This window comes from Patella vulgata, chromosome 3 (assembly GCF_932274485.2).
Source record: "Patella vulgata chromosome 3, xgPatVulg1.2, whole genome shotgun sequence".
NCBI lineage: Eukaryota > Metazoa > Mollusca > Gastropoda > Patellidae > Patella > Patella vulgata.
This window is the reverse complement of record NC_065881.2, coordinates 69,292,535-69,317,425: the sequence shown is the minus strand read 5'-3', so window position 1 is coordinate 69,317,425 and position 24,891 is coordinate 69,292,535. Positions and strand designations below refer to the sequence as shown.

General features: G+C 32.9%; 1 protein-coding gene across 2 annotated transcripts; it reads right to left on the bottom strand.

Moving 5' to 3' along the window:
- LOC126816893 (homeobox protein caupolican) lies at positions 1–24,891 on the bottom strand. Of its 2 annotated transcripts, none has more exons than XM_050543694.2 (7): positions 24,298–24,891; positions 19,815–20,060; positions 18,680–18,783; positions 16,819–17,180; positions 10,603–11,268; positions 2,277–2,427; positions 1–879 (listed from the first exon to the last, which is right to left on the bottom strand). In XM_050543694.2, exons 1-6 carry the CDS (start codon positions 24,364–24,366, stop codon positions 2,390–2,392), a joined length of 1,485 nt encoding a protein of 494 aa, XP_050399651.1. In that variant the 5' UTR covers positions 24,367–24,891; the 3' UTR covers positions 1–879; positions 2,277–2,389. The 2 variants fall into 2 exon arrangements, with proteins under 2 accessions (XP_050399651.1, XP_050399652.1); XM_050543695.2 differs by having other exon boundaries at positions 16,819–17,153; positions 24,298–24,889.

The window sequence follows — 24,891 nt, the reverse complement described above, 5'->3', positions numbered from 1 at the left end:
TGAATTTTAAATATTTTAATTCTACTTTTCGTAAGATTTCCAAAACATTAAACATGAATGGATTTCTCTTAGAGGCTTTTCACACAAACACATTCATATTAAAATGTTTATGTCAAAACCAATTAACAGTCTTTGGTTGGCAAAAAGTGTCCGTTCTAACAGATTATATCTCTCTGTTTATAGCACAACATTGTATACGTATTTATATTTACAAATAATAAACAAACATTAGATATATAATATAATAATAATAATAATTCTGTAATTGCACCAATATATTCAGTATTGTTATCAAAACAGTTTATTTATGCATTCATTTATTTATTTATTTATTCAAATTATCGTCGGCGAGTTTCGTGTTTCACGAACAACCAAAGCACTGTCTAATGCCTTAAAACATTCTCAACAATTTCACTAATATGGCGTGTCACTTTAAAAATTTAAATCTTTAGCACTGGAGGTAAGAAAAAATGTCTGGTTTGTCACACCCCATGATGAAGACGCTAACTGCACGCGCTTCTTTTCTCTCTTAATTCTTTAAGTCTACATTAGCGCGAGGTGTTCGCGTGCGTGATAAAACAATACCTCTAATGGCCACCATTAAGCTAAAACGTTGAATTATGCAAATTCCACAGTCTGTCATGACGCCATCGTGACCGAGGAGCACACACTGAGTGGGTTTTCGTGTCTAAGAATCTCGAAGAAGCAGGTAGAGTTGAACATTTGTATTCCTTCACGATTTGTGTCCACCTTACGGCTCACTTCTGTCGCCTTCACTTGTTGTTTTGTTTTTCAACTTGTCGACAAACGGTGATTAGACATCAATCTTTGTTGATTTTTCTACAAGAAGATCGCCGTCTACCGTTCTAACTCACAAGTCTGCAAATAGACAAATAAATAAAGGTTACAAAAATCAAACTCCCAAATAGATCTTATGTAAATTTACGTCAATCAACAACTAAAAATAAAAACAAAATGTATAGACTCTCTTTTTTATACGAAAAGTATAAAAACGTGAAGATAAATCGAAGTCAAATTGAGAACACCTCCCAAGACAATATAAATTTATGTCATCAACCCCGACATCAGAATAAACTGTCTTATACTGATTTTTTGAATTCATTAATGAAATCATAAAAAATAGTGATTTTCCCCCTCGATTTCGACAATCTCATAAGCAGAATATATCTCCCGAGATAATAAAAAGTTTATTTCTATTTTACACCTCGTTGTTAACTGTTTAAAACGGCTAAGTGTTGGCCATTGCATGGATTTTGAAAATCACGAATGAAATCATTTAACAAAAAGTAGATTTTGATTTTTCTTAACCGATTTTCAAAACCTGTATTTTGAAATGTACACAATGGTTACTATTGTCTATATGTGTATAAAAGTAAATAGCTTATAACGGTACATTTACGGTATTTTAAACAGATACCGTGCCAAATGAAATGTTGAAAAGTTGAAGTGTAATCGCACACAGTTGTATATTTCACGGTTTCAAAATGAAGATAAACTACCCCGGGGGCTCTTGTGTATTTTGTGATGAAATATCTAAGTGGTTTCGCGAACAATTGAAGGTCTAGTTTAGATTGGTTCCAAACAGTGTCGGTTACTATTTCACGTAATGGAGAACTTCTTACAGAACATCTGTGTCTAATTGTTTAGTTAAGTAATAAATTTGATAAGACATCCCCACCACAATCCATCGCATTGTTTAAACATAAACAAAAGACGATCTTCATAAACAAAGATACAATTTTACAAAACATTTTGAAAAAACGAAGATTTATTTAAAACATTTCAAGCTGGTAGCTTTCTCTTAAAAACCACCCTGACACTTCTTTATGGACCCTTTTTCAAAATGTTTTATTTTTTATTCAGCGAGGCGCGTTTTAATTAAAGCTACCAAATTTCATTCTGATGTATCACACTCACACACAAAGGACAATTCATTTTTTAAGCGAAAAAAAATAAAAATGCTTATCAGCGGAATTAACAAATTTCTATTTTATATGTAAACTATCTTAAACAGATAACAAGGGGTGATTAAATTCAACGGCAAAGTAGTCTAATGGCTGGCGAAACACCCCCATCTTACATGATATGTCTTCTTCAATTCTGGACTAACTTTATATGTACAATTCGCAATATATTTTTTTGTTAAAAATTAGGAACGCCAAAAGGCTGATTTAGCTAAAACACGTGGTTAAAGGTATAACCATTTAGTATGTGTGTATCAAACTTGTAAGTATAAAATTGCAATAAAATAATACCTTTGTTAACGTGTGTTTTGATCCGGTCTTGTAATTTTATTCCATAACTAATACTGAACCAATCTATAAATAATTAAAACATCAAAACAAACAGGAGACAGGGGCAGATAATTCTAAATATTAGATTCTACTAGTCGATTTGCCGGAACAGCTGAAAGAAACATAAAAAAAATCGATAAATTTTTAAAAAAATTATGTCTGTCACATAATTTCTTTTCATATATTAAATATTTATATTATGTTTGAATGGTGTTAGCAATGTTGCTGCCTGTTTCTGTTTAATTAGTAAAAAAAGACAATTCAGACACAATCCTTATAAAGAACATCAAAGTGACAAGTACCGAACAAATAAAAACAGTTTCGTTTCGCTGCATTTGTAAAGCTAATTTTTGAATTTTCTACCTAATTAACTAACATGACAGTTTGAAACATGAACTTTAATAATGTCTGGTTAGCAGGGATTAAAATTTAATATTGGTTTATAAAAAGAAGCGAAATTAAAAATATTCATTTAGTATTCATGTCAGACAAGGGCTCGGAAAGACACTCAAAAGACTAATTGACAGAAAGTCTGCTGGGAATTGTAGAAATTGAATACGGGACTCGAAGCTGGTCTAGATTATAATTGGCTAGACGAGGTACTCCCCAAAGAATTACCCCTTTTCGGAAAAAGGTTGAAACAATGAAGGATATCATCCATGATGACCCTTATAAATGTGTTAATATGATCCTCTAAAGGGAGCGGATATCATTTAAAAGACGCTGCCAAATGTTTAGACGTGAGTAACCCAGAGTTATCAAGATTTTTGAGTTTTCAACGGCGAAACAAATACATGGGAAACATTCGTGCACATGTTTACTATTTGCGATAAAAATTATTTTTGCTTAAATTTACTAAACACGTAATTCTGCAACAAGGATATAACATAAATCCTTCTAAATAAAATTGATTGAAAATTCATATAGATGTACTAATATGATTGAAGGGGTTTAACTATTTTTCCTAGTTCCTTGCACTTATAAGAATATAAGCTTCCAGCATAATCGTCTCAAAGATCAATCATGGCCATTGAGTTGTTGCTTATGAAATGATATTAAGACGACTGTTATTCAACGAATATCGATACATTTTGAACGGATTAGATTGATATCTAAAAACCATCTGTGTTTCGTCTATATTTTCCATGTTGAGTTCCGAACATCAAAGTTACCACTTGAACAAACCCATGTTAATTCCTGACATACGGTAATAAAAGGTACTTCAAGAACAAAAGGCTGAGCAAACGTCACACAGAAGGTGACCGCAACTTCAAAGAAGGTATTAAAGATTAACATTCGCAATGCAATTTGAACACAATCAAAGACAGCATAGTGACTTTTCAAGTCGAATTAATTCATATAGCAGATTAATAAACTTCCTCTGTTTGAAAAACTTGCTTATTTGTATAATAATAATAAGTGGTCCTCACCCTAAAGTCTCGCTTTATTAAAGTTTCAACAATGATTGTTTCCATAAATAGCCCCAAATCAATACGCCAGTGAATCGAGTCATGTTAAATCTCTTTGCTTAATCAGATAATTAGCCGGTATCAGGAGTATTAAGCTCTCGATATTCTGTCGGCAAGCTCTTATTAAAATGTTTGATCAGTGAAACCAAACTCCATCAATTCTGACGCCTCGTATCGCCTGGGTTACGACATGTCACACGTCTTAACACTGCCATACGGAAAACCTTGCGCCTTGATTGCTAGATGACCTAATAGGTCAATGCCAAAATTAATATCGATGAATTAAGAGGTTTAGAGTTTGTCTTTACTTCATCAAATAGAACAATTATTGGGAATATTAAACACAGTTGTCATTACACACAGTGGAAAAGAAAAGGGGACTTTCTTTGCCTATCTATTTATTTGAAAATTTTCGAGTACAGCATATTGTTTCAAAACATAAAAACTCCATGAATATTTTCTATTCTACCTTCATTGACATAAGATAATGGCAATCATTTACTTAGTTAATTCATATTGGTAACAATTTTAATTTGTATTAAGGTATAAAGGATTAACATAATATAGATTTTTTTTTCTATTTTAGCCTACCATGACGTCATTTACTAAAGTAACCTTCCCAATGAATGAATAACATACTGTTATCTCATATATTTAATTATGGCTTATTATTTTAAAATAAAAAAAAATTGTATACAATAAAAAATAAAAAGATTGCGAGTTGATTTATCATTTATGTCTATATTGGTGTAATTATATTTACAGAGATGTCTTAAATTCGTGTGAAAATGAAATAAAACGCGTCTCTATTCTTTCTTGAAAATAAATTGTGTCTTTTATATATTATCTGAAATAAGTTATTGTAAACAAAGATGGGGTTAAAGAGATAAATAATAAAAATAGGGACACGTGCTCGCCTAAAATAAAATAATTCTAGACACTGTACCAAGAAAGTTTATCACACAGATAAAATACCTCTTGTTTTCTTGTCAGTAACAAGTTTTGTTAGCCGCTATTTGATGATAAAATTATCTAAATAGGTTGTTCATTTCTCGCTATAACAAATCTCGCTAATCACTTCCAGTCAAATGCATGCTGGGAGGAGGTCTCGGTTTACCAGTTGTCAGGTGAATAAAAAAAATAATGAGATAACCAATACTTTTATACTTTTTTTCTTAACGTTTTTTTTTAAATAATTAGGAGAGGTTTTTTTTTTCAAAATTATTGTAGCTAGCGATTCCGCATAAAAAAACGAGAAAAGGTTTATCTAAAAATGATAAATATAGATAAAGATATTCTGGTATTAAATGTGGACAGTTGATGTAGAGAATCGTTTTCTCGACAAACAATTTGAATAGATGTTGCTATACCTATTACACGAAGATCTCCTTCAAATTAAGTTTAAGACATTCCAATTTAGCAAATTTGATAATTTTCTATCACCTTTATCTCACCATTGTTTGCATCGAAGAACGTGAAATCCGGGATACAGCGCATTAATTAATAAGAAATAGCTGTTCCTTTATACTTTTAATATGACATTCGCAAAAGTATATTTCTTGTAATTTTGATGTCCCTTTAAGAGGAATTTAGTAATATTTGAACTAATCTTCTGATCCAGAAAAAAGACTTACTAATCAGGACTTTGTGGTGTGAAGATAACATTTTACCACCATGATGGGGGAGAATTTAAAGATATGATAAACCACGGATAGATTTCACAGAGAGTAGACTTTAACAAGATATAAGTAATTTTACAGGACACTATATTATGGTATCTTAAATCGTTAACTCTTTGAAAAGGTTGTAAAAATGTTTTTACTTATCTAAGATAAACATAAAATAAATAGATAAAACCCCGTGTGCGCTTCATAGGATTAAGTGAAATGTTTTTAAGAAAGACGATAAAAATAAAGCTTCTAATATCTTTCTAGCTTTTCCGGATACATGTGCATGTTTAAGGGGACTATATATTGAATAGAAGATGCAATGAAAAAGTTTACAAAACCTATTGGACATGTATGATTTTCTGTTAATTCCATATCAGACTACTGAACTTCCATAATAAATTTTCCGGTTTCCTCCCACTGCTAAAGACCCCTACGCGCAAGCGAATTATTGAAATAAAATTAAACCATATGTTAGTCCCAAAATGACCTAGTTTGTGTCGAGTGGACGTTAAACCCCATTTCTCTCTCTCTCTCATAATAAATTTCTTCAATAGAAAGTTCAAATGTAGGTTGAATGAACCAAATTTTGTTCGAATCATAATATGATTAGAGTGATAATCAAGATCTTTAAATTCTCCCCCTTTCCTATACATTTTCAATATCCATCATATCGTATTTTAAATTTGGGTTGATTGAACCAAATCTTGTTCGAATTATAAAATTTGATTAGATTGGTAATCAAGATGTTTGAATTTTCCCTTTTCCCTATACATTTTCAACACATATCGTATTTTAAACAGCATTGTCATGAAGTGTGTCTTATAACATGAAACAGTACAAAGTTGCAAGTTCTTTTGAACGCAAGTCGATTGAATCAAATTTTGTGCTAATCATAAAAATTTGACTTGAGTGGTAATTAAGATTTTTGAATTTTCCCTTTTCCCTATACATTTCCAATATCCAACCGCATTAAGCTGTGAGTTGTATTAATAGATTTTCTTGTAAATCAACGACTTAACTTTAAGATAAATGAATGTCTACGTTGCCTTTGACCGAAACCTACTGATTTAAAAATCTTATCTCTTCCACTTTTCTCAAAGACAATTCGGACCATTAATTTTTTCATCACCCCTGACCCCTTGTCTTTTTACTTCAACCCTTGACCCAAGTAGCTGTCGGGGTTAGAGGTTATCAACGAAAAACGAGCAAGAAAAATGTTAGCTGTAAAACTCAGGAACCAAGCCTTAATTTAGTGCAGTAAAAGATTAAAGGTGTTGATTTTATTATGTAAACGTTTCGTCACTCTTAACTTAAATTATCGCGCGTTTCCTGTTCGTGTATTATTTATTTAAAATGCCTTAGTTGACAAGTCTTAAACTAACCAACAAGAAACATCTGTATCCAAATAATCCCATCTGAAATAATTCTGTCTGATAAAATCATTGAGATTTTTATAAATATATAAAAAAATAATGTATATGAACTGTTCTTATTGGGTTTCAGAACGGAACAAAAGATATAGGTGTGTCGATTGATTGTAAAACATATTCTATGAAAAATGAAAATCGAAAGGATAAACTCTAAAGGATTGCTACGTGGGTGGCGGCCAGGTTTTATGATACTCTTTCGATAATCAATACCTTTAAGGATAATCGCAGATGAATTAGTCTTTCAGGGTGTAATATTAGGGAAATATCTGATCTCATAATATTGGAATTGAGGTGTATTTTTAGAAATAGATTCGCAGACATGATCAATGGATAATATTGATTTGGGATGCATAATTTAGAATACACAAATACAAAGTTTATCATTGAAATGGACCAACACAAACGAACAACTGACAATTCCAAGTTTCACAACAACCAACTACTTTCGATTTACCTAGTTTTGTAACCCAAATGTCCATATCGTAATTTCCACTTGACCCAGATTTTTAACTTTAATATTAGTAATGTATATACACTGAATAAAATCAATACTCATTTTATGATTCCGTCCACTCTATTGAATTAAAATCTTTCTAAACTGAGAAATGAAGCAGGAATTTCGATCTCTTTGGCAAGTTTTTATTGGCCTGTCTCTGGGCTACTTCTGTCTGTTTTCATTTGGCCAACATAAACAAGATGGCGGCTTAATATCTTTCTAACGAGGCTAAACTACCTGGTAAATTTCAACGGGAGCATGTAAATCAAATCAGAAAACATCCCAAAACATCCAATTAACATGGTTACTACTTCAATGTCGGACAACTTACAGACCATAGTTAAACATCGTAAATGATTTCTGACTTAATTTATCTAGACCACGTATTGTATACCGAACTCCCTTCTTTGTTTTATTCTAAAGCCAGAAGAACTTTTAATTTTCACAGTTTTGTGTTAATTCTATAACACTCAAAATAAATTCTTACTGATTACCATTTTAAAAAATTACCTATACTTTGTTCAAGTACCTTTATTTTGTAATACGCTTATAGATTTTTTATTGCAGAATCCCCTAGTAAAAGGAAGAACAGCTTATTGGGAAAATAAAACAATAACGGGTCCATCTGATTAATATATATGTAAAACATAATAAGCCTATATTGCTAACAAAAACAGTTTACTTTTAAACAATAATGTAAACAGTTTACTTAAAATAAATAATATATGCCCATCTTATTAAACAAAGAGAGATAATTGGGGTTTAACATCCAGTGGGGACTAACATGGTTCAATTTTATTCCAATAATTCGTTTGCGCATCGGGGTTTTAAGCAGTGTTGGGGGGGGGGGGGGGGGGACTTATTAACCAACCATTAAAACCGTTTACTTAAAAATAACAAGCCTACCTTATTAAACATTATAAACATTTTACTTTTTAAAAATAAATAAATAATAAGTCTATCGTATTAAACAAACATTAAAGCAATTTACATTTTTTTTAAAAATAAATAATAGCCTATCTTATGAAAAAAAACATTTAAACATTCTGATTTTGGCGTCCCCCATCCCTTAATGTTTCAAGTCCATAAATCAAAGCCACAACAGCGGCCATATATTGTCAGATTGATTCATCTGTGAAATTTACAATGTCACAGTCCTCGTTATTAAATTTTGATATCAATCTTACTTCGTCGAGATTAATTACTGCTTTAACACCAATCTTAAAACATCGGGTTTATTTGATTTTGCTTTTAGTTTTTAATTGTATTCTCTACGATCTTTTAACAGTTATGCGCACTTCCATCTTTTTTCTATTCAGCTTGAAGAAGATTTCTTTTCGGACATCTCTTTATTAATTTCTTCTTCTGACATTTTGTCAATTCCCGTGGATTACCACTCATCAACGCCTGACAGAGAGAATAGACGAGGAACCTCGATTTTAATCGTTAAAAGTCCGACATGAATACGAATTAGACTTCCTAAATACGTTCAATTTCTTTGAGCAAGATTGTCCCGTCTCAGCTTCCGGTACTGGATTATTTTGATTGGTTGAAACAGTCGTTGTCAGTTTGGAAGTTGTTAAAGCCATTGTTAGCAAGATGCACAATCACACTCCTAGATCAAGCTGGATTACAGAAACCGACTATACCGGAAATGAACAGTGGCGTTAGTGATCAGTGGCGTCTAAAATCAGGAATGGAGCCGGACAAGAAACGGAAGTTAAGTGGCACAACTTGAACCTGCGTTCACAATAAACTGGATGACATGTTTAGGTTAAATGGCTTGTAATTAGAATGAGGTGAGGTTGACAGCCGCTCGAAACCAGTCTGTAACTCATCCAACCATTCCACGATAATTTCTGTGATTACTGAGAAATCTTGAATCAAAACCGTTCATCTAAATGTAGTCTCTGAGTTAAACAAGGTCGTGAAATACAGGAAATTGTATAGCTAAATTCCATATAAACGACCATTATAATATTAGGGCAAATGAAAGAATCTTTGTAGCAGTCGTAGAAATTCCACATCATGGGTTTTAAAGAAGAGAATTAGGTAGCGGTGAGTGGGATTCAAATCAATAAGAAAAAAATAATGATGAATCCTGGATAAAGGAACATGTCGGGTGTCCTTGGTATGATTTCAGAATAAGGCTTACTATATAAAGTATCAAGGTAACTTTTATGCTAAAAGTTCGTGTTGTCTTTTCTCCGGGTCCTCCGGTTACCTCCCACTGCTAAAGACCCCTACGCGCAAGCGAATTATTGAAATAAAATTGAACCACGTGTTAGTCCCGAAGTGACCTAGTTTGTGTCGAGTGGACGTTAAACCCCATTTCTCTCTCTCTCTCTCTAAAAGTTCGTGTTACCTTTTTTAGCAAACGATCAACAGTTCATCAACCGCTAAAACAAACTAACGGGCATATATGAAATATTGATGACTTAACCACAACCGATTGACACTCGGAGAAATGGGGATACAGCAGGATGCAGTTTAGCTTGCCAGATTTGCATATCCGGCCTAAACCTTTGTAACAATTATTCAACATTAGAACATTATAGACGAATCGAAAGACATTGTATACGCCTGACATTTACTAACTTGTAAATGAAGAAAACCAACGAACACTCGTATCGGGGATCATTTTACACAATCATGGTGTTTTTGGGTGCTCGGTTACAAAGAGTTGCAGCTTCTGATCTGTTCTTAGGTTGTTCGACCCCACACCCAACACAATAACATCAGTAAAGAAAGTTTTCAACACCAACTCGAGTTTATACAATAGAAAATAACCAAGTTAGCTCTCTTCTATTATTTCATGCACGTTTAAAAAGAAAATTGTACGCCAGTGTTTAAGACCATCCCAAAGTGTTAAAATCACGTTATTTGGTTTAAGTCTGAACTAGCTGGCGACATACAACTCACAGACTTAGCACGTAAAGCAGTTTTGAAGTCATTCAACACATTACGATTATAGACTAACATCGGATTTCTGTTTCAATAAATGGTATTATTATAATTGCGATAAATATCATATAATAACAACCCCATATCAACTCTTAAAGCTCCCAGATTTAAGGTTTACGGTTTCAAAGCTGTGGTTTTTATCTTTTTATTCGGTTTTTAGGTCTTAGAAAGATAGTAAATGATATAATAATGGACTTTCAAACAGACAACAACATTGTGAACACATAAATTATGAAATAAATATTTAAATACACTTACCACTGGGTCGTAATCCATCCAAATCTCGTGCAGGTGAAAATAGTACATTTGGGCGCATTAATTTCTCGCCATCTTTGAAAGAGTCTAATGCCCGAATATTGGCTGGAGATGTAAGCGGTGATTTACCCGCCGCATGAGATGTGATACTGTAAGGATAGGAGATGGTTGAGTGGCTGAGAGACATGGGGTAAGGATGAACCCCATGATAACGCCCACTACTCCATGCACTGGGATTTCCTGGCAGGTAAAATAAACCGGAAGTATGAGGAGGTCGCGCATGTGTGGATATAGCAGCCGGTCTTGAGGATGATGAACTGCTTGAAGATGAGGTTTTGTGTAAAAATTCAGATATGGACCAGATTTTAGGACGAGATGATTGTTCGGTGTCTCTATTTGACTGAGACGAGGACGATGTACCCGTAGCATGTCCTTCATTACGTACACTTGAGTCACTACTTTCGCTTTTATTTTTAGAACTATTTTCGGACACACTTTCCGTTGAGTCACACACTTTGTCTGAGTCAGCTTTTTCAATGCCAGCTTTCATTCTACGTAACACTTCATCATCTGGATCTAAACTATCATCGTGTAGACTGTGATCATCACTATCTTCATCATCAACATTAATAAAAGCATCTTTACTATCTAACATATCTAAATCATCACCTAGAAAATACAAAATAATAAAAATAGATTTAAAACATGATAAAAACTATGAATTGAGAGAAGACATGTGGAAAATTGGAAAATATGCATTCGTGAACAACAGGTACCACTTCCTATTAAAGTTGGATTTCAGACAGAAAACCCTTACTTATATGTATAATTGCATGCAGAAAAAAAGTCTTTTAAGTTTGATAGTGGGGTTTTTCTCGTTCTATTTTCTCTTTAAAATTCATACACGATTATATGAACAATAATAATATACCAATGTTGAAATATTTCAAAGACATTTATTTATTTTGTCCATCAGTAAAAATATTGTGGTATTTTGCTAAAGTGAAATATAGAAAGAATTTTTAACATCTCTTTTTATTATTTTTTTCTCCAAAACGTCAACATTTAGTCGTATATTTTTATGAAATCGTGATAAGAATTTTCACAACTTTTTAGTGTTTGTTTCTTTTTAAGATTATTGTAATAAAAGGAATACATTCCAATATCCACCCATTGAAATAATAGACAATATCTAAGATAGTCATTTGTTTGTATTTAATAAATTCTTATGTCGTAAATAGTGTTAGGTTCAAGAAAATGATGGATGGTTCTAAGCTCGTAAATTAATGACTTTCTGAAAGCAATACACATATTGTGATGGTTCTTTGTTCTTCTTTATCTACAGCTGCCATTAGTTAGTTTCGTATTATTTCAATCATTTGCGTAATCTCAAGATATCGTTGTCTACAAGAACTATCAACAAGTCCAGCTATCGAAATCCCAATGAAGTGTTGTTTCGTACTTTTTTTGTAGTTCATAATCTAAAGGTATCACCGTTTAAAATGAAACCTAATAAACCACATTGTTTCAAACATCCTTAAATATGTTATTTTTAAAGTGAGATTCAACTATCAACACCGTGGTCATGATTATAGAAAATCACGGCAGCAGTAACATTCTTAACTAAGTGTAAAAAATGACAGGAACTTTAGTAAAGCGAAGCGAAAACAAACCCTAAACTAGATGTAAACGCGACTGATCTTGTTTTGCAGCTAATTTTATCCCCAAATCGAGTTCTGAAAAATATCACAGAAATTGATACATGTCGGGTTTCGTTGTCTGTATTTTCACATGTGGAGAATTGAAACATTTGCGGATGTAATCGGGCAACATGTGTATGCAGTTGGGTAACAAATTTCTCTCCCTCGAGCAGCTTGTACCACTCTGAAGGTTTGTTCAGTAAACGATCGCAATTTAATCGGAAAACTGAAAATAATTACAGGCTTATTGTTTGTTAGTTTAGAGGTTGAGATGAAAATTATATAGTTGAAGTAGTAAAGAGGGGGTTAAGTAATAAGCATCTAATCACGTCTGTATCAGGCTTTGATTCCAACTCTTAATGACATCCAAATACAACAATGTAAAATATACGGTAGCATTATGTTGAGCGTGATTCTACTAGGAATTCTACATGGCGAACAAGAACCACGACATTACCTAATCTATTTCACATGTTTATTGTTACCTTTTTTTTCTGACAAACTTCTGGGAGTCAGCGCTGACTTTATTATCTGAGTCAGAGGTCGTTTTCTTTTCCACATTACTCATACAGATCAAAATATTATGTATTTAAAACTTCAGTTGTTATCGATTTATTTATCTTTTTTTTCTCCAAAATGGGAGGGATTGTGGATATGAAGTTTTCATTGTTGTATATTATAAAACTCAATGGATGAATGATTAAATCACCATACACAAAGTACAAATGTGTTACTTGTGTAAACCTCTAAAATTTGAAGTGGCATCATGTGTTCAAGAAAGAGAAAGCATATCCTGTATCATGCATCAGAGACATCGAATAGAACAATGTTTAGCAAAACTTGAGCAATTTCCTAAATAGTCAGATAATGCGGGAATAGGGGAAAGGAAGAACTCGTGATAGAACATTTACTGTTACATAGGGCAAACCGTTGAAGAATCTTGGTTTCAACTTAATAACACGATGTCGTACTATAAATCTGTCGACTTAATTGTCATGTTTTCTTGAAATAAAACTGATGTAGTACTAAGACCACCTAACACAAGTATCAGTTTTCTAAAATACCACAAATAGTTCCAGCAATTAAAATGGCATCGGTCGGTACATTAGTACATTGGCATGCCAGGGCGTATCCGTAAAACCTCCACTACCCATTAAGTTCAAGATTTTTTAGTTTATCAATAGTTCATCTATATTTTTATCAGTAACAAGGGTTTCAAGTTGACACAACAGATAAAATTCTTGTAATACAAACATAGTACAACAGTCGCCATGTTGGCTGATTACAAAAATTCGGCACCAGGAACGAGGAAACGAAACGCAATGATTGACAGGTGGGTTGTATTAAAAGTTAGGAGTGGAGATTTTTATCTGGAAAGATTAGCTAAATCTTGTAGAACCGATAACACCTGAGGGGGCAGGTGGGGCGGCAACATCAAACACTCTGCATCTTTATCACACAGGTGAGAGGGCTAGTCACGTGATGTTATCCAATCCAGGTTATCACCAATAAAACTATATTTGTTTAATACTGTTCGTCTTTTTTTCAAACATTTGTTTAGATTTGTTTAAATGAAGGGCAGCCAGAAACATGATCATGAATATATTATCAGTATTTGTCCACCAACGTTAAAACAGAAATGGCTCCGGTTAGGAATTGGTGGTTATGAAGAAACGATAATTTGACACCGTGTGTATATTGATGAATGATAGACCCTTTATAAATGTACATATCTTCCATTACAGCTCTGACACCATTAAGTTGTTTAACTGACTGGCTTACGAAATGGTAATCATTTACGCCTTTCAAAATCAAGCACAAAGACACAGTAGGAATGAACTGGGGGTTAACGTCTGGTCCAAATTTGATCTAGGTCATTTTGAAACTAAATCGCCAAGACAGACTATAAGCTAAAAGCACAGGGCCTATAGCACAGCTTATTAGAAAAATTATCTTTATTTTAAACATGGTTTTAGATAAAGTAACAACCCCAATTGTCCTCCCAGTTACATATTCAAACAAAGCTACGATTTATTCTTCCAAATAAGCGAGTAATTGCCAAATTTATCCAGCATTAGAGTGAAATGAAACGCTTAATCTGAAATCTAACCTTATTGTAATAGAATGATATTGGGTTTGTATTTATTTTAACAAATAAAAGTCGTGTGGCGCTTTGCCTGGGGGAATTAGCGATATCAGAGCCTGAATAAACTCATTGTGAGCGACTGCAGTCAATTTATACGAATTTACGACTTAGGCCACCATAAGATAAATCATATTTTAGCGGGGTTTTATCTTGGTATTTGGAAAATATCAACACTCGGTGAAAGAGTGCGAAGATATACCAGTTATTTGATATTTGAAATTTACAAAAGTGCAGCTATGTGAAATTTCCATCTGGTGAGAAATATTATCGGATGTTTTGGGAAGAATACGCATATCCTGTCCCCTTTACGACACTCGTAACTAACTGGATGCTTTCTTATTATTATAATACAGAGGAAAGAGACAACAGTTATGGGATCTGCTCAAAAATGAGAAATGGTATTAGGTGTTCAGTCATAATGCTCCCTTGTATCTTAATGCGCTGATATAAATATGATGCATTTATAATAATACAAACTAATTCATTTTTTACTCTTTTTATTTTCAATCATCCTCTCTGGGATGTTTGTCCTCGATCTGGCTTTACAAATTTGTGTGGAGGAAAATAAAAACGCTAATTACAGTTGTTTCTAAATGAACCGGCAAAAAAAACAACATCCCACTATTTACTTGGTGGAACTAGAACATGAACAACTACAAATGGAAACATCGATGAACTTGAAATCATTTAGCGTGACAGAGATCAACAAACGAATACGCAAACTATTCTAGCCTAATGGAAATCGAACCGACCTCCAACTGAAAACATTCAATGGGGCTTCATTGTTTGGCAAGTAGCGATTTAATTTCATTATTGAACCCCTTAATATTTCAGTTACTGCTCTTTCCTCGCTCTGGCCTAATGGCTGCATTATTAAATGTCTCCCTGAACACTCTTTCTCATCAAATGTCGATTTTCAACGACTGGAAATGGCAAATTATAGCCTACTAGGTTAAAATGCGTTTTTATGATTTTCATACAAAATATTAATCGGGTTAAATACGTAGAAGATTGATGTATGAAACCGAGCACACAGACCTGTCAAATGAAGACGAAAATATACGCTTTCAAATAACTGCGGGGAATATTCATCTATATTTACTAGACAAAATTTGAATTTTATTGCACCTCTAAAAGAATTAACTGAATTACAACAAAGAAATTAGGATTTACATGAGAAATAAATCAGATTTGTAACAAAAACAATTCATCATAATAGCGAATTAACTAGTGAGTATAATATTGTAAAACATCCCCCTATCAAATTGTGTTTGTCTGCCATTTGTCTGTGATAAATTACTCAATGTTGTGACCATGTTTCGCTCGGGGCTCCCCTCGTAAAATACAAATAATATAAATAATAATGAAATAATTTTCACGACAAAAATAAACTCAATATGACAGATGATGCCATAAAGAACAAATCTTGACCAAATAAATATCAACTTACTACATATGTACTTTTTCAAAAAAAGTCGTGTGAATATGTTAAGAGAATTGAAGGTCACTGACTTTCGCTTTCTGTAGCAGGTGTAAAAAGGCTTGTGTAATTTTGAATTTAAATAAAACAACAATTTTATTTGTTAGCTATGCCAACTTTCCACATAAATAAGAAGTGAAAGCGGGTGTTCTACGATGAGGAAGTATATCATGCCTGGTGTACTGCAATCAGTTCTAACAAAAAGGACCGTGTGGTTATATGCCTGAAATTCAAAAGCTGTCTACTTGGAAGATTGTTACGTGGGTGGGGGGCAGGGTCGGGTGTACCTAGACGAAGTGGCCGGTAGAATTTGTCAGCCTGTTTAAAGGGGCATTACCACTCTCACCAAGAACAGAAATTCATGTTTAAAGGGGAATTACCACTCTCACTAAGAAAAAATTGCAATAGCCATTGACTCTCCAAATTACAGAAAAACGACTTATTTAGAGTAAAGAATTTTGCGACAGCGTTCGTAAACTCCATTAAAATATTTGTACGACCCGTAGACTGGAATTTACATATCATCGATGGTTCTCTGGTTTTGTTTACAATCTAATTTGAACACGCATGATGGAGAGGTATGATCAAGAATAATTGTGTTAATGTGTGTCTTTAAATACGTCAATTGCCCAAGTGGTATAAGAAAATCTTGATTGAAATAAATGTACACTGTAGAATCAATATTTGTGTTAGTGTTTCATATATAAATGTCGAATACTTGGCAGATTTACATTCAATTCATTGTGTGTATTTTTCTTTGTAAATGTGGTATTTAGCCCTTGCAGCGACATTATTCATGATTTTAACAAATACAGCAGAACACAAGATACATGTATTATTGAACATGACATTCTATGATATATACTTAATAGCAAATAAAGAATTCAATTTACCTCCAGTTGGTGTTGATCTACCGGAACCCAAATCTCCAAGACCTGGAGTTGACCGTCCGTCTTTTCCTTCCTCCTTTCCGCCGTCGGAATCTACGTCCCCGTTATCCAATCCATCACTTCCGTCCTCCGATCTGTTTCTCGGTGACCAGGTCATCTTATTTTCTTTCTTCAATCGTCTTCTAGCGTTGGCGAACCAGGTAGAAACTTGGGTTAAGGTCATTTTTGTGATGATGGCTAACATTATTTTCTCCCCTTTCGTAGGATAAGGATTTTTTCTGTGTTCATAAAGCCAGGCTTTTAATGTAGTTGTGTTTTCTCGGGTGGCATTTTTACGTCTAGAATTTAAATCAAGACCGCCATACCTGGGCGGAAAAAAAAGATAAAGATAAATGAAAAAAATATGGAAAACCCGTTTCAACAGGTAGAAATGATGTTTGATGACATGTACTGCCTGAAAACATATTTAGTTTAAAGGAGTTAAACCTGTTTCATTTAGGTCGAAATAAAATATTGAATTGATTTTTTATTTCGATTAATAATGGGGCAAGCTCTGTATTTCGTTTGGAGATATTAAACGGAAGCCTGTTTCCTTAATAGCTTTCATTTCGTTTTAGGCTTAAACAGCCGACATCAGAACACAGAGTCCATTATATCTGAACTGTCGACAGTTAAACACGGAATCACTTAAATCTCAACATTGGCTCTTTTAACATTATATTTATCAGTACTGTAGTGTATATTTTAGAATTAAACTTTCGTTCCGGACAAACGGTAAAATGGACAAGAAAATTGACCGTAGAAGATATCTATTGCATTACTATGTCCCTTAATCATTACAATAAACATAAAGGGAAAAACAAAAATAATGAATCGTTCAAATAAAATATAGAAACCCGCGGGAGAACAAACTAGTGTCACAACAGAAGAAAGACAATATGGCGGTAGTGAATTGTCTGTGATTGAAGAACGAATTAAATGTAGTCATGCCATTTAGTAAATTAGACTCTTTAAATTCTGTTAGAAAAACTGTCAGTGGAAATAGACCGTACATAATGGACAGAGAAAATTGAAAACATTATCTCGCTTTCTCCTTTCTTCCCTCTTTCTCATTTCGCCCAAACAAGCCATTATTCTCGCTATCCTTTCATAATATTTGTAAAGTTTCACCCGGATCAATAGCGCCTTTTATGTGTTGAAGATTTTCGTTGACTTTTCTTCCATATAAAAACACAGTAACGACAACATTTATTTCGTCCCTCCTTTCTCCACGACTTGTGTGGCATTGGTATATATGTATATTTTAAATATATTTTTATTTATACACCGTGACAAAGCATCTGAGTTTTTGTCAATCTTTCCATGCTTATTTTAAATTGATAAGAAATGTTTGAGGGGTTTTTTTTCTTACAAAAAGAAAATAATAATCGCTCAGCGAAATGTGAATTTACGATTTGAATCTTGTATAAGCTAAACCCACTTTATGATTTTTGACACTTTAGAGATCGCTTAAACATCCTCATTGACTGATTTATTAAATGTACATCAAACGGTAGAAAGGCGGATTATAGATATTGTGCGAGGGGCTTTAAAACCTATTTAGCTACTAAAGACGCGGTTGTATCACACTTCGTGAACCATGAAAATACCAACCATTCACATAACCAAACAACATATTAAATAATAATTTTATGAAAAGCTGTCATTATGCGAATGTCTTTTAACGAATTGACAGATTATGAAAGAACCATGATCTAGTGTACGTTACTGTACATGTTTCAGCGTTTTTTGGCTCATTAAAACAGAATGAAACCACAGGGTGTCTCAGTACACTGTTTTTGTTAAGAAAAGAAAGAACACTCACCCAGCGCCGTATGGATAAATCATTGTAGGGTCATAGGGAAACCCTGGTTGAGTAAGCGCCCTCCAAGCTTCGGGACTGTCCTTCAACTCATACGGCCCACCAGCCTGAATGAATAAACACGAAAATATTCAATACAAAATATAATGTTTTTAATACAAAATGTGCATGGAATTATCTATGAATATGTAAGCGTGAATATGTAAGCGGTTTTGTATCCTAAATCTTGAATAAATTAGTATACGACCATTCAGTATTGTATGACTAAATATCAGCATGTTCTAAAATAGTTTTGTAAATCGAAATTTAATTGAATGAAGTATCGGAGTGTGCGTGATTTGATGAATGGCTCACACTAAAAATTTTAAAAAAGGGTGCGTATTACATCATTCGAATAGTGGATAATTTGAAAGATAGCGACAAGCGTCAAATTATAATATTTCAATTTGGAGAGCTGCAGTATGGACAAAGAATTATATTGACGTCCATAATGAAGTAATCAAACAGATCATAAAATTGAACCTGTTTAAACGTGGCCCATGTGTGATTTACTGCCCACTGCGGTGCCGAGTGATCACAAGTACTTCTAGTAAACTGATAGGGCTTTATTAGCAGGGGTGTGAAATTAAGACGTCACCGCTTCTTCTTGAGTAAATAAATAAGGGGATCCCTCCCCGTGACTTTCACTTGAAATAGGAAACATGGCGGAATACTTAAGGTTGATTAAACTACGTTGGTAATGAAAAGCTTGATCATTTAGATCATAATCTTTGTTTACTTTCACAATGGATCGTTCAAGATGGCAAATAAACACAGTGTTCCTCATAAATAATTAAACCGTAATAAACATTCCAGGAATCGAAGACAATTAAAAATTGGATTTCTATTTTCTTCTTGAATTAATATAATAGAGGGCCCTCAAAAAAATTTAAGTATGGCAATGCATTTAAAGTATTAGCTAGTCACAATGTCATCAATTTTCTTTGAAATTTCAATATTTTGAGAAATGGATTTATAATGAGTCTCCGGTTGTTTTTTTGTTGATTTTTTTTATTCAATAACCATTTCTCTACATTTGTAAATATCACAAATTGTGTGTTGAAAAAAGTGATTTTATTCCAAACACGGTAATACTCACCAAAGGAGAATAAAACGCAGATCCTTCTGCGCCGAGGGAAACGTAACCTTGAGATGCCGCTGCAGCATAAGCCGCAGAAGCACTGTACACACTTTCAGCAAGACCAGGAACTCTGGGGTAATTTAAAAGGGCGGCACCATACTGACAGGAACATATCGTCTGCCCTGTGTGCGGATCGGTTAATATGGGACGTCCGTTTTCACAACATGCTCGACCACCGGGGGTTGCTGATGGCGCCGACGTCATCTGTGAAAATAATGAAAAATAATTTGATTTTTTAAATACATACAATCAAAATTCGAAACTGTGATAATATACATACCTGAAACATGATTTATATACTGCTTATTTATCAATTGGTTTATGATCAATGCGAGATGACAATGTAATTATTTCAAATGTCAAAACTGTACTTAAATCATACAGAATCAATCATTCAATTTCATGTTTGTGTACGTGAGTCATACAAGCTTGTAACTAACTACTTCATACCAAAAAAAAAAACTTTTCTAAAATAATTATTTTAAAATATATTTTGCAACAATGAATTGGCCATATTTATCAAAATTGGTGTAATAGTTTAGAAAACATTGTATTTTCATGATTAAAAGTATCTTCAATTTTCCTCACAATTCCTAAAGTGATTGGATATAAAAGAGCCAGGTGTAAACTACCAATATACATCCGCTTTCAGGGCACCTATGACTATAAATTCCTAGTATACGTATTTTGTATATTTCGTCCATGTTTCTTCAAATTGTAATTTGTATGTATGTGTGTAAAAACCACTTTGAAAAACAAGAAATGTGATCTTAGAGCGACTTAAAATTCTAGAAATAATGACTTTAGCAGATTTCAGTGTTGCAGTATTCTAAATCACGGGATAAAAAATGGAATTCTTTGAATATTTTCTTTGACCAAAAAGTGTATTTAGAATTACGATACCTAATTCTATTTACTGATAAATGAACGTATACAATGAGCATATTGTATATTTAAAGAGATTATATAATTACTGTTATTTTTGGGATAAATATATACCAAGATCTACATGTAATCTCTAAATTCTTGACTTATTTCAATTCTAATACTTTGTTTAGGTAGATTTGTGATTTGTCAGTTTGTTGTTAAATCTATGTCGAATATGCGCAAGTTTCAGTATTTTAAATTTGATTGGCCATAATATATTTCGTCTGTACATGTAAGCGCGCAGACATTTCGTATTTCGTTTATTTGAGCTTTAATTTCACGGAAATATAAATTTAAATGATATTTCTAGCCACCCGAGTTCGATTGATTGTATCTCTGGGTTATATTATTTACTATTTAACTAGGACCCATATGAAACATAACAATCTCAGTTCTAAACGTCAAAAGCATCTCCTTATTTTTTCAAACTATACATAAGATTTTTTCGATGGTGTAGGTATTATTTATGATAATATTCTTACATGAAATTATGGTAGTAAAACTCGTGTAAAATGGTGATGTTTTATATACAAGTTCGGTTGAAATGATGACTTTTATAATCATAGAATCACGTTGAACAAGATGATTTGACACGCCGTCTAATTTAGGTATGATATGTAATTAGTTGTAGAACGTGGCTAGAATGTGAATTGTATTCATTTGTGCGTATATAAATGTGCGTATATCGTGTACACAGTGAAATATTATGCTATAACTTTTAATATATGGGTGTTTTTGCATTTTAAATAGTATCTTTATTTGCTTAAAGTGGATGTATTTGAATGTGGCTATATTACATTAGGTTACAAATATACATACAGGTATTACTTGTTTTATTTGAAAATCTATATTGTTTTTATGTTATGTTTTACTAGAATTTAACACTATAATATTACTATGTTTTACTTGAACTATTGTACATTATTTTGTTCACATTATGTTAAATTCAAAATACTAGCATTCTAATTCACTCAATACATATAACATACTCCAGGTGAATATGTATTTTAGATAACGCTTGTTAAAGGCTTAGTTTTTTACCGAGAGTTTTCATGGGCCCGTATGGTGCAGAACAGTCGGACGTTAATATCTAATTCATATTGTTTTACTGAACCATAACTTTGATAGATAGTTATTTGTTTTTAATTAATTTGCTATAAAATTAAAGCATTGGTGTTATATAGCAACACATGCAGTAAGTACCGGTACATGTTTCTCAACATAGATTTCATTTTTCCACGTTTTGTTATAATTTATGTTTAGATGGCGTTTGTATACTAAACGCTGTTAAATTAATGCTTTGTGATTTATGGTTTTATGGATGACATTTTTCTTGGGCAAATAAGACGCTCTTTTTATCGTGGTCAAAACGATTTATGTATATCGTTTGAAAAGGTGGCAGTCATGTTTCAGATGTATGCTATAGAAAGCTTCACAATGTAAAGCATAATAGACGCAGAGCCGACTATTGAATATACTGAAATGTTTAGACATACATTTCCTGTAACTCTTTAGCCAGGAAAGATACATTAAGTCGACACAATGCATCTGGAGGAATGCTTAAAGATTTCGCGTATAGTCTAGCATGTGAAATAACAGAGGCAAGCTGCAACTTTCAAAATACAAAAAAGCTTCACTCGTCACACACCATTCGATATGAAAACTGGTTTATATTAATGAAATAAAATGTTATTGATGTAAAAAGTATCCTTTTGTGGATTTATTCACCCCCCTGTGTACTTATTTCAAATAATATGGGTGGTAAAAGAAATAAACTTAACACCCTGTAGTTTTGTTTTAGATTGATATAAACGGCTCGTAAAGTTTTTCTGATAACAACTGAAACAGCACTGGTTGCTTTAAGTGCATGAAAAATATTTTTCTTCGGATTAGCAATTTTTTTTAGTTTTATATTATTTTCAAATCTATTTTATTTCAATATAAAAATCCACTAAAAAAGAAATATTGTTGTTTTTTTAAATTGCTACAAAGGATTTCTGGGTGGTGTGAATAATTTTTATTAGCGATTTTTATGGAAGTTTTAAATTCTCTTATGTGCATGTTCATAGTTCTTAAGCAAGCACTGCATGCCATGGATTTTATTGATTCAAATGGATTGTTAAAATATACCACGCATAAACTTATCACATAATTCAGTGTGTTTTTTGAAAAACGAAATGGTGTTTAACGTCATACATTTCTGCAACAACCGAACTACTGAAAGCGGAATTTGACGAATAAAATTGTCTTCGATGCAGTGAAATATATAATACCACATAACTTATTCAGCCCCCCCCCCTCCCCCTTCATTAACCCGGTTGGTTGATGCAGAATAGTCGGACGTTAAACTCCATTTCATTTATTACATACCCCCTGCATTAACCCGATTGGTGCAGAATAGTAGGATGTTAAACCCCATTTCATTTATTACATACATTATTATAGTAAAAACATCTAATACAAGAAACTTGTATATTCCCTCACAAGGTGTACATATATAATACTGGATTATTATTGAAAACTCCATAAATTATGTTATATAAAATATTCACCCTGATCGTTTATCCTTTATTATTATTTTCTTTTCTTAACTTATTTTGATTAAGCTAGTGAGACGTCAATTACATGGAATAATTGTGTTCCTGTAGAAATTTAAAAGACGAGGGGACATCCTTTAGTTGAAATATATCCAATAGTTAAGCCTAAATATATTATATATTATGGTCATACAACACTGGTTTGTGGAATTCATCTGGATTTGAACTGCCGATACTTGGAATATTTAATACGTTTTACACCGATTGTCCCCTTTCTCGTCAGTATAAATAACTGTATGTAATATTTATATACAGAATACCAAAAAGCCCGTTATCGCCCTGATTATCTCTGTTATGTGTCACTCGAAATCTATATCTTAATAGTTTGACAGTCCCTGATAAGCTTTTCTCCTCTCTCTCTAAATATCTGCGATAATAGCCTTAACGTTTAACTTCTCGAATTTCCCGACCGTTATATTCAATAGCGCCCCATCGTTTATCGTGCTTTATGACATTGTGTAAACAAATTTAGATGATTCGATTACTGATTGATTAGTCTTGGTTAATGTTAATTAGCCCTTGTCCTAGTTATCTAGAATAACGAGGGCATTATTAAGATATCTTATCAAAGACTGTGCATTTGTTATTGAATATATATTTGTGTGTATATATGTATGTTGTATTATTGATCAATGTGGTCAATTTGGTTATTTTTGTAAAACATATTTATTTCAATATCAGTCAATTGCGAATTATAATAAAGAAAACAATATTGTGATAGTTATATATATTCAATAATAAATTGATGATATGGTATAACATATTATATCTGATATAGAAATGATTTTATAACATTATTCAATATTTATTTTTAAAAAATGATAATCAAAAGAAAACTGATATGTATAAAACGTTATAACTGAATTTGTATAACTGTCATTATTAATATAAAAATCAAGAATATCAAATCGACTTACTGGTGCTGTTGGCAGAGACGTAGGAGTAGAAGAGGCTAGGCTATATGCTGTAAAAGCCGTAGTGGACATGTCCTGGTAGTGTCCAATGTCCGGAGAGAACGATCAATGTTCTTAGAGGGAATAGTATTAGTCCACTGGTTAGAGGTATATATACATATAGGTATATAAGGTATAGTATATTATTATCAACAATAGATAAGCATCACAATAGTAAACACCGTTAGGAACTAGCTGTAAAAGTTAATACACACATCACACACCTCGATCTTATAGTTGAACTAAAACATGGGAAACACCACTTCGCTAAATACACACAGTTTACTACAAGAAATCGCTCAACAAACAACAAAATTCACTTGTTCCTCGTTGCTTCTCATTACAATTCCATCATTTGTGGATTTATTAGCAAGTGTTTTAAACCAATCGCTAACGACCAAAGATCATGGAGCCGCTGTATCAGGCCTTGTTTAACACGCAGTCTTTATCTCACACGTGATATCATGTACCGCCCACTGCGCGAGCTCTGATTCTAGCTCCGCCCCTTTTCTTCACTTTAATAAATCGAGTATCACAGAGAACGGAGGCGCGGTGTCG